The sequence below is a fragment of the Diospyros lotus genome, chromosome 6 (assembly GCF_014633365.1).
Source record: "Diospyros lotus cultivar Yz01 chromosome 6, ASM1463336v1, whole genome shotgun sequence".
Classification (NCBI taxonomy): Eukaryota; Viridiplantae; Streptophyta; class Magnoliopsida; order Ericales; family Ebenaceae; genus Diospyros; species Diospyros lotus.
In genome coordinates, this window is record NC_068343.1 from 12,953,193 (window position 1) to 12,964,809 (window position 11,617).

General features: G+C 33.4%; 1 protein-coding gene across 1 annotated transcript; it reads left to right on the plus strand.

The window, feature by feature from the left end:
- On the plus strand, window positions 1–3,202 carry LOC127803475 (3-hydroxy-3-methylglutaryl-coenzyme A reductase-like). The gene is made up of 4 exons (XM_052339717.1): window positions 1–748; window positions 844–1,119; window positions 1,244–1,772; window positions 2,492–3,202. Exons 1-4 carry the CDS (start codon window positions 84–86, stop codon window positions 2,735–2,737), a joined length of 1,716 nt encoding a protein of 571 aa, XP_052195677.1. The 5' UTR covers window positions 1–83; the 3' UTR covers window positions 2,738–3,202.
- Window positions 3,203–11,617: the final 8,415 nt, after the last annotated feature.

An 11,617-nucleotide genomic window follows, 5' to 3' on the forward strand; every position in this document is an offset into this window, starting at 1 on the left:
TCCGTTCATACCCATTCCATCGTCCAAACTTAAACCAAACTGTGTCTTGTGACTCTTGTCCCACCGTCTTAGGGCCCCTCAGAATGGATATTCGCCGGCGCAATGGCAATCCCCCCAGATCCGCCGGCGAACCTGATCTGAAGCCCCACAAGCAGAAACAGCAGCCGCCGGTGGATCCCAAGGCCTCCGACGCCTTACTCTTCCCTCTCTACCTCACCAACGCCGTCTTCTTCACCCTCTTCTTCTCCCTCGCCTATTTCCTCCTCCTCCGCTGGCGCGAGAAGATCCGCAACTCCACGCCCCTCCACGTCCTCACCCTCTCCGAGCTCGCCTCCGTCGTCTCCCTCATCGCCTCCGTCATTTACCTTCTCTGCTTCTTCGGCATCGACTTCGTTCAGGCCTTCGTCACCGGCAAGACCTCCCACGACGCCTGGGACGCTGAGGATGAAATCGACGCCGCCGAATTTAAGGAGGACAAAGGTTGCGGGGCTTGCGCCTCCCCCGTCGATTTGCCGGTGGTGGCGCCGGCGCCGATGGCGGTCGAGGAGGATGAGGAGATTGTGAAGGCGGTGGTGGCAGGGACCACACCGTCGTACTCGCTGGAGTCCAAGCTCGGGGACTGCAGTCGAGCGACGGCAATACGGCGGGAGGCGCTCCAGCGGTTGACCGGGAAGTCGCTCTACGGGCTGCCGTTGGAGGGGTTCGATTACGAGTCGATTCTGGGCCAATGCTGCGAAATGCCTATTGGGTGCGAATTTCATTATTACGCTGGTCTTTACCCCTTTCATATTTATCTTTTATCTCTTGTACAGGTTTATCAATCGGTACAATTCTGTTTGACAGGTATGTTCAGATTCCGGTGGGGATCGCCGGGCCGCTGCTGCTGGACGGGAGGGAGTACTCGGTGCCGATGGCGACAACGGAGGGATGTTTGGTGGCCAGTACCAACCGGGGGTGCAAGGCCATATACGCCTGCGGCGGCGCCGACAGCGTCTTGCTCCGCGACGGCATGACCAGAGCTCCCGTCGTCCGGTTCGCCACCGCCAAGAGAGCCGCCCAGCTCAAGTTCTTCCTGGAGGACCCTCTCAACTTCGAAACCATCTCTCTCGTTTTCAACAAGTCAGTATCAATCTCTTCTGAACTCACATTAATTCCATTCTCAATCTCTCTCTATCAAAACACATCTAGACTTAGGAGAATAATAATTACATAGGCTGATACATCATTTGCAATTGAATGACAGATCGAGCAGGTTTGCGAGGCTGCAAGACATAAAATGCACGATAGCAGGGAAGAATCTGTACTTGAGGTTCAGATGCAGCACGGGAGATGCAATGGGGATGAACATGGTGTCGAAAGGGGTGCAGAACGTTCTGGATTTCCTCCAGAACGAGTTCCCGGACATGGACGTGATCGGCATCTCAGGCAACTTCTGCTCCGACAAGAAGCCGGCGGCGGTGAACTGGGTGGAGGGACGGGGTAAGTCGGTGGTGTGCGAGGCGATCATCAAGGAGGAGGTGGTGAGGAAGGTGCTGAAGACGAGCGTCGCCGCCCTGGTGGAGCTCAACATGCTCAAGAACCTCACCGGCTCCGCCATGGCCGGCGCTCTTGGTGGCTTCAACGCCCATGCCAGCAACATTGTGTCAGCGATATTCATAGCCACCGGCCAGGATCCGGCCCAGAATGTGGAGAGCTCTCACTGCATCACCATGATGGAAGCTGTCAACGACGGCAAGGACCTCCATGTCTCTGTCACCATGCCTTCTATCGAGGTAATCAAGTTATTATTTTCTCTCTCTTTTTTTTTTTTTTCTCTCCCTTTCTTAAGAGGAAGATACAGCCCGGCAGCCGGAAAATACTCTCAGAAATTAAAAAGAAAAAAAATAGTACAAAAAGTTAATGTGATTCCATCTTAATGGTTACGAACAATTTTACCACAATGGGACGAAATTTATTTAATGTAGTTTTTGTACGAAAAACTGTATATTCTTTAAGTAGTTTTTGTACCAAAAAATTTACAAACGTTCTTACAACCCGAATTTTGAATAGACACAAAAGCTCAATAATTGAATGACATGATGATAATCGAGCAAGAAAGGGGAATGCATGATTGTTTCAATTGTGAGTTGTGATCAATCATTTATACTGGGAATGCTTATTTACAGGTCTTGAGTTTTCTATCTTTTGTCTCTAATTCAGTAAAAATGAATTACATCTTGCTTAAAAGACTTTATTTCTATAAAAATCAGATTTTTGATGAATTATCTAACGAAAACATTAAGAAATTAAATACAGACTCAGCTATGAAGGAAATTAAAAACAAAACTGTGCCTAGCTGGGACTCCCAACACAACCACATGGTTAAGATAGTGAAAGATTCCTTAGCTCAGAAACACTGGCAACCCATGATGATTTCAGAATATACATGTATGTATTTATGAGTTGTTTAGATCTGTATTGATAATCTGGAAATGAATGATAATGATTTCAGGTGGGAACAGTGGGAGGTGGCACCCAGTTAGCATCACAGTCGGCTTGCCTGAACCTGCTGGGAGTGAAAGGTGCAAACAAAGAGTCGCCTGGCTCAAACTCAAGGCTGCTGGCCACCATTGTTGCAGGAGCCGTGCTTGCAGGAGAGCTCTCTCTCATGTCGGCTCTTGCAGCTGGGCAGCTGGTCAAGAGCCACATGAAATACAACAGATCCACCAAAGATGTCACCCAGATTGCATCCTCTTAATAAATTGATTGCATAAATTTATCAAAACTGCAGTAGCTCCCACCCGCCTCCCTCCCCCGCGGGGGAAAAACAAAAACCCAGAGAAGGGGATCCAGGAGGACCCAGAAAATTAAATAAGCATAGATTAAGAAGAGGAGATTAAAGAACCAATCTTTGATGATGGCCATAACCTGTTGTATTTTATTGTTCTTTCTTTCCTTCTTTCTGTTTTTTGGTTGAGGGGTGGACGTGGGTGCAGATGTTTTTAATTTTTTTATATATATTGTATTTTATTGTGTCTGATGACGATGAAGAGCCCACTTGTGATCATGAAGGATAGAACCCAACTTTGAACAGTTGTTATAAGTCTGATTAGCTTTTAACTTAGGAAGAAGCCAATCTCCGGAATTTGATTTGGATCTGTTCAAAGGTCAATTATGTCACTCTTTGTACGTTGTATATAAAAATGAATATGTGATCAATCCACTGTTGGGGTATTGCTATTTTTATAATATTAGTTGCTTTGAGATATCTGCTGCCAAAGGCTGTTTGTACGTGTGAAGGCTCCACCCCCAGATCTGGACCTCGACGTCTCTGAACCATTCTAGACATCTCTGAACCATTCTATTCTGATCATTGTCTTCTCTCCCTTCAATTAAACTACTAATATGTAGCGTTGATAATGGTTGGGTTTGATTTTGATTTTTATTAAAATTATAATTATATTAAATTTAAATTATTAAAATTAAAATCAAATTATTATTCATTAATTTTAAAAATTAAAAATCATAACCAAATCATTCCATTTCGATTTTAATCATTATATTTTTAGTTTGATCCATACCAACAAATAAAGATAAATTCTTCCAAATAGCATTCATAGAAATTTATGATAATTTTATAACAAACAAAAATAAACTCTAATAAAATTACTTGGATAAAGTTACAAATTAACTTCAAACTTCTTAGATATAATTATTTGATTGATAAAAATAAAATAATTTAATATTAAATTTTATTTTTATTTATTAATTACTTTATAAATGTTAAATATTTTATATATTTATAATGTATTAGTTAAAATACTTGTAAAAAAATACATTAGTTAATATATATATTATGTGTATATATAATATATTAAATAAATAAATATATTATATATATATGTATATTCTATTCGATTTAATTCAGTTACCCACACATTCGATTAGATTTCAATTCGAGTTTTGATTTGAATTTAGTGAAAACTATAATCAAAGCATACCCATTAAAATAATGTTTGATTTTTTTCCAAACTAAATCATTATCCAGTCAAATAATTTTTAACTGTGTTAATCAATTCAATTTTGATTTAGTTGCCCCACAATTTCGGGTACAATTGTCATCCCTACTAATATGAGCTCATATGGGAAATTAACCCAATTAAAATAATAACATTTCTTTTCGTATCATTTATTAAAATGAAAAAATATAAACTAAAAGCAACTGGTGTATGTATATATATATATATACATATATACATAGATGATAATGTAGGGGCATTTGCAGGATGGACAAAAACAAGAAGGATTGACTGGGTAATAACAGGATATTATGGTTTACTATGGAGAAATTTTATTTACAATCACATTTTTTCGCTCTTCACAACTTATTTTTAATATTCTTAAGATACCCGCATATGAAAACTTATATTTACCGTTCATTTAAATCTTTAACACTCAACCACCTACCATTACTTCTCAAGCGCGTGCAGTCACTTTTTCATCCGCCATCGCTACAGCCACTCTACTTATCTACAACTGAACATCGCACTGTTATTCAACACCGACAGTCATTATTATTTAACATCAAACATTGCTCAGTCCAATTCTCTTCGCCATTGCCAATTACTAGTTATTGTCAGCCAAGTTATGAAAAATTATTATATGCAAATGTTTAAGCCAGAGTTTGAGAAAGAAGATAACAAATATTCATTCATGTTCCGGTAAGAAACAACATAAATCGATTGAATATGAAGTGTCTGATGTATTTGAATTTTTTTTGTATCTCTAATTTTTTTTTTTTATCTAATCACATTGATTTAACAAGCGAGATAGGTTGAGCGTCGAGGCATTTGAGTCGCCCAAATCCTCGAGTTCAGGGGACTCATTGTGCCCTGAAGCCTTAGATTCGGGAGAGTCGATATGTCCCGAATCGTTGAATTCGAAGACTCCTTGAACCTCCTAAGAAATTCAAACTTTCGAAAATACCTCTAATCCCCAAGTTCAGGGTTTTCCAAAACCCCCGAATCCCAAGATTCAGGGGTTCAAATTTGCCCAAACTCCAGGGTTCAAGCACATTTGGCTTTCTCGAACCTCAAGGTTCGGGAAATCTGGGGTTCAAATTAATTATCTCCCTCACTTCCAGTGCATATACATGGCCACTTTCTCTACATATATGCCACGTTGCAGTTGTTTGTGAAGAGATGATTTTGCCATTCCTGCTCTTGTCACCATTCAGCATATTTACATTCATCATAACTACTAGCTTCATATATATATATATATATATATATATTTGAATTCAATTCATTTAGATTCACTAAATAATGATTAACTAATCTGAATACAATTCACTAAATAATGATTAACTAACTAATTATATATATATATATATATTATAGTTATAAACAATCACCATCACCACATTCTTTCTTTTTCCTTTTCTAAATGTAAAATATATGCTAATTAACTAATTAAAACACAACATCATCAATTTATATTTTTTTAATTTTACTTTTTCTTGAATTAATGTGGCTTTCGATGCCTCCAAACATTGGTGCTTGAACGCCTCTATCATTATCAAATTAAATCTTCAAATTTACTTATTGACTTAAACGATTTTGGCGAGAAAGTGAGAGACTACAAAGAGGTGACTAAAGACAAACTCCTGATGGATGACTAAAGTGAGGGGCTCCCCGAACTCTACGATTCGGGCAACCCATTACCCCCCGAAGGGCGAGATTCGAGAAACCCCTTACCCCCCGAATCTCATTGTTCAGGGGGTGAGGGGTTCCCTGAATCACGGGGTTCGAGAAACCCCTCACCCCGCAAGATTCGGGGAACCCTTTACCCCTCGAATCTCGCTATTCGGGGGGTGAGGGGTTCCCCAAATCTCGCCTTTCGGGGGCTAACTTAGCCCCCGAAGAGCGAGATTCGGGGAACCCCAACTCCCCTGAAACTCGTTGTCCGGGGGGTTCGGGGGAGTTGGGATTCCCCGAACCTCGCTGTTCGAGACCCCTAATTAATTTTTTAATTAATGTTTCATATTTTTTAATTAAATGTAATTGATTCTAAAACCAAATATCATCATTCTAAATTTATTAGCCAACATTTTATATGGTACCTGCAAAGTATAGATCTATTTATCTTATGTAAAATATACCATATTCTCTTTTAATTATACAATATTTTTTTATATTGTATTATATTTGTGTCCCCTCTTTTGTTTTTATATATAATAATTATCCTACTTAATTCTAAAGATCCTTGCTTGCGCCAAGTATTTCAATAAAAAAATAAATTATTATTATCATCGAACTTCTCTTCTTTAAAAAATAATCTTAAATCTTTTTTCTTTTGACTGTATTAATGATCTTAGTCTATAAATAAAGATTACGCCCACAAATTGTTAGTTGGTGGGTCAAGTAATAGGGATGAGATAAAATGATCTAGATAGTCATTAAATAATTTTACTTCAAATTAATAATAACTCATAATAATCAGATTATTTATTTATTGTTCATTTTAAATAAGAGTTGTTTGTTTAAAATTTGTCTATGAATAAAATATTTCTTCTAATATAAATTTGATTCCAATTAGGGGTCAACATTAGACTTATTTGATTATAAAGTAATTCCATAATCATACTTAATTAACTTGATTCATATATCACAAATCAAAATGGATAAAAAAAATTTAAAAAAATAATTCAATTAAAGTAATCAAAATTAATGAATAATCAACTGTGAGTTTGATTTTGACCAATGTAATTAATCAATCTACCACTAAATTTCAAAACGCTGGGGTAACTTATCCCCGAACAACGAGGTTCGGGGAACCCCCACCCTCCCGAACGCCCTAAGTTTGGGCGATAACCAGGCGTCCGACTTTCTGGAAGTTCAGCGAACTCTGACGAGACGATCACGCCTCCGAACGACACCGCCATTTGCCATGAAATCAATTTAGATGGCGAAATTATTACCTGATTATGCAATTTTGGGGACTTCAACGAAGAAGCTGGACGAGGCAAACAAAGTGGGCGACGGAGAGAGGTCGGTGGTGTTGTCACGAGTGGTCTGAGGAAGAAGAAGAAGAATAGAATTTGATGTGCGTGAGTGTCTTTTTTTAGGGATGAGTGTATGGAGGGTATATTTGGCATGTAAATGATTACAAAAAATAATAAATGTGACTACAAATAATAAAATTTTGATATTTTAGTTATAGTGATCGCGAAGAACAAATTCTCATGTTACAAATAGAATTTTCCTTTACTAGGTCCTTTCAAATTACTTGGCTATTGCTCGTTGCCTCTCCCTGCTAGCACTCCATCCATCCATTCATGGGTGGCAATGTTTTTGTTTTAGGTTTCAAATTAGGCAATCTTTTTGTGTTTAGTCTATATATGTAATTTATAGACACTATTGAATGCAATTTGAGTTTACATAAAAGAAAAATAAAAAAAACACAATAAAAATAATACTCGTACTAATAAAAAAAAAAAGGGATGGTTACATCAAGAGCACGGGAAAAGGGTAGTTGGCATAGAGAGGGAGCCTCCAGAAAGAGAGTGGGTGTGGCATTGAAAGGCAATGGCATGGTCTCTCACTTTCAGTCTTCACCAAATAAAAGAGAGTTTTTAAATGTGGGTTTTGGTGGGTGAATGGAATTGGAACGGAACGTGTCCGTGTCCGTGTCCTCCGTGTCCGTGTCCGTCTCCATCAGTGTGCCACTTACCAATTTCGGCATTAATTTCTTTGGCAAGCTGTGCCGCCGCTTTCTGTTCAACTTCCAACGCTTTTCCATAGGATCACACCCATGGTCTTGGGCCCATTTTAATATCGGGTCAAAATAACTCATTTTATCTCTCTACCACGAGAGGCTGTTTGGCTGAACGGTTTGACTACGTAGCATTTTATAGTTAAATATTTGGTAATAATAAATAATTTAAAAATTACATACTTTAAAAGTTATTATAATAATTTTCTTAAAAAATTGACACGTGCGAACTTTTGTAAAAAAAACTACTACGTTAACTAAGTAAAATACTATTTTACCTCGTGTTGGTGGGTCACGCCATCGCTGTATCTGGTTCCAGATTTATTGCCAAAAGTTGCCCAACGTCGTTGCCATCAGCCGCCTTTTCCATGTCCGTCGCGATCATCTACCGCCCGTGCCTCCATCGTCCGTCTCCTCCTTCATCACCAATGGCGTTCCAAATCGACTTGTAAGTGTATATATATATTATATATACATATATATGGTATATATATTAATGATAATATTTTTTTAAAAAAATAAAAGATGTATATATATTATATTAATATATTTTTTAATAAGTATGTATAATTTATTAACTTGTAATTGTAAGTATTTTATCAATTAGAAATTAATTTATAATTTTTTTGATAAAAAATAATATTTTTTATAAATTTTATTTATATTATTCAATATCATGTTTATTTTAGGTTTTTGTCAAGTTTTGATAGTTTATCATATTTTACAAGCCAAACACATAACTATTAACTGATAAGTTAAAAATACATTTATCCAAAACACGTTATCAATTTAAACGCTACATAACTTTTATGTTAAAAACAAACTAATTTAAAAGCTCAAATAAAAAACAGTAAGCCAAACAGCCTCTACATTTGCATGGTCTGGCCATGGTTTCAAATTGACGGTTTCGATTTCACTTTTTGATAGAATTGCAACTGAACTATCGATTCTAGTTTTAATTTCTTGATAGTTCAATTTTGGTTCCCAACGGTTTTGATTTCGATTCGAATCAATTTAATAAAAAAAATTAAACTTAATTTATATAAATCAGGTTGTCTACATATTCTTTTGGAATTTAAAGAAATCAAAACTCATATAATTCACTTACCATTTGAATTTGTAACTCTCTTATTTTAATCAAAATTATTTTTTAAAGTATCAGTTATTATGCATTATATTATATATTTTATATATTTATTTAATTTATTTTTTAACAATTTGAACTAATTTCGATTCCAATTCTTTATTTTTACTTTTAGGAACTGAAATCAAGTTGTAAGTTTTCGATTTTGATTCTATTATGATCTTTGAATCAAAATCAAAAAGACAATTTTGATTCAATTTTTAGAAGAAGAGTTTGGATTCAATTTTGATAATATATATTTTATCATTATGATTGCTTTAGATACTTAGTCACTTTAATATTTTAACTTCTCAAAAAATTAAATTTTAAATCTGGATCACAGAGAAAATTAGTATAAACTTTTATTCTACACTAATACATAGTGGTCCCCCTCAGACTTAAGACAGCCAATGACTCTTTTAAAATCATTGAGATTAATCAAAAATACTAATTTAATGTTCTTAAGCTTTCATTAGTGATAGGGATGGCGATTGCAACCGAAATTATGTAAAAAAAAATTATTTAATTGAGTAATAGTTTGATTTAAAGAAAAATCGAACACTGTTTTAATAGATATGATTTGGTTATAGTTTTCACTAAATTCAAACCAAAACTTAAAGGGAAATTGAACTAAATATATGGGTAATCGAACCAAATATACATATACATAATATATATATATATTGACTAATGTATTTTTTTATAAATACTTTAACTAATGCATTACAAATATATAAAATATCTAACATTTATAAAGTAATTAAAAAATAAAATCTAATCTTAAATTATTTTATTGTTATCAATCAAATAATTATTAATAAAAATAACTAATTAAATATTTTAAAAAAATAAAATATGACGATAGATTATGGATCAAATTAAAAAAAATCATGGTTAAAATTGAAATCGAATGGTTTGGTTATGAATTTTAATTTTTAAAACTAATGAGTAATGGTTTGGTTTTAATAGTTTAATTTTGATTTGATTATGATTTTGACAAAAATTAAAACCAAATTGAATCATTGCCAACCCTAATTAGTGGTGTGGTTAGGTTGGGTTAGGTTAGGTTAGTTAGGTCGGCCTGCTTCTCACACTAATTATTAAGGATTAAATTTATTTGAGTTTGAGTCTGTCAATCTTTGAGTGGCTTGCTATACATAATTTATAGACTATAACATGTATGTAGAGGTCATCTAATACGTACTTCATAAATAGTCTAATCCATATAATAATTCTTTAATAATTAAAAAATATGACATTCGATAATTAATGTGTAAATGTCAAGATTCATATCTTAATTATTAAAAATTATTATTTTAAATCATTATTGTGATTAAGAATAAACGAAATCGTTATCTATATCACATAAAATGTCACGTTACATAAAAAAATTACTTTAGCGAGACACAAAATTAGTTTTAATATATAAATATGATATTTAATTTCTCAACAATTAAAAAAATTAATATTTCATTCCTAATATGAAAAGAGACTAAATTTAATATAAAAAAGACCTAAATTTTATTAAAAAATATATAAAAAAATTCATAGAAAAGATTTAAAAATATTTTAGAAAATACCTAGATTTTATAAAAAGACCTAAATTTCATAAAAGATTTAAAATTTTTATAAAAATGACTTAAATTTTTTTAAAAAAAAGGACATAAATTTCATAAGAAGACTTAAAAATTTCATAAAAATACCAAAAAAATAATAAAAAGACCTAAATATTAAAAAAAAAACCTAAAAATACTCAAAAAATGTATAATTTCATAAAAAGACCTAAACACTTCATAAAAAGACTTAAATTTCATTTTATATGTTCTATTTTTAGGTTTTTTAATAAAATTTTTAGGTCTTTGAAATTTAAGTCCATACTTTTTAAAATATTTTTAGGTTTTTTATAAAATATATGTCTTTTATGAAATTTAAATATTTTTTTTATCAAATTTGGTTTTTTTTAATACCAAGAACTAAATATCATATTTATGTAGTAAAACTAATATGATATATTTCATTGACGTGACCTTTTTTATGCAACGTGACATTCTACTAGCATAAATAACATGATTTCATTTATTCTCAATCATGGCAAGAATTTAAAATAATAATTTTTATAGTTGATATATCAAATTTTGATATTTTACACTTCAGAATCTAAATGTTATATTTTTTAATCGTTAAGAAACTAGCGTATATATTACCTTAAAAAATAATAGACACAAGTTTCTAGTGAAAAGGAAAAAAAAAAAAAAAAAAAAAGCAAGGCAACTAATTAATTTATAAGCAATTTTTTTTTTTTTTGTGGCCTTGAGATGGATTGTCATAAGTCAATTTTCATTCACAACTTAGGAATGTTATCTACTAAATACGTTGTTGTTGTTGTTTTGTTATTATATAAATATATATATATATATATATTATCATGTCTCATTCAATAGTGGAGGTGGGGGCAAAGATTTAGATTTACTATAAAAGTGGTGATGATAAACTTCTTTTGTGGCACAGGAAAATGCCATTTTAATAAAAAAGGATAATAATAATACTTACAATTGTTTTCGAGAAAATAATTAAGCTAAATGTAGTCTTTATTTTATCTTACATTTTAAAATATCTTATTTGAAAACTGAAAATAAGACATCTTATTTAGGAATTAAATTTATTTATTCTATCTGAAAATATATTTTAATATTTATTTAATACATTAATAGGGTAATGAATATGCAAAAAATAACATATTTA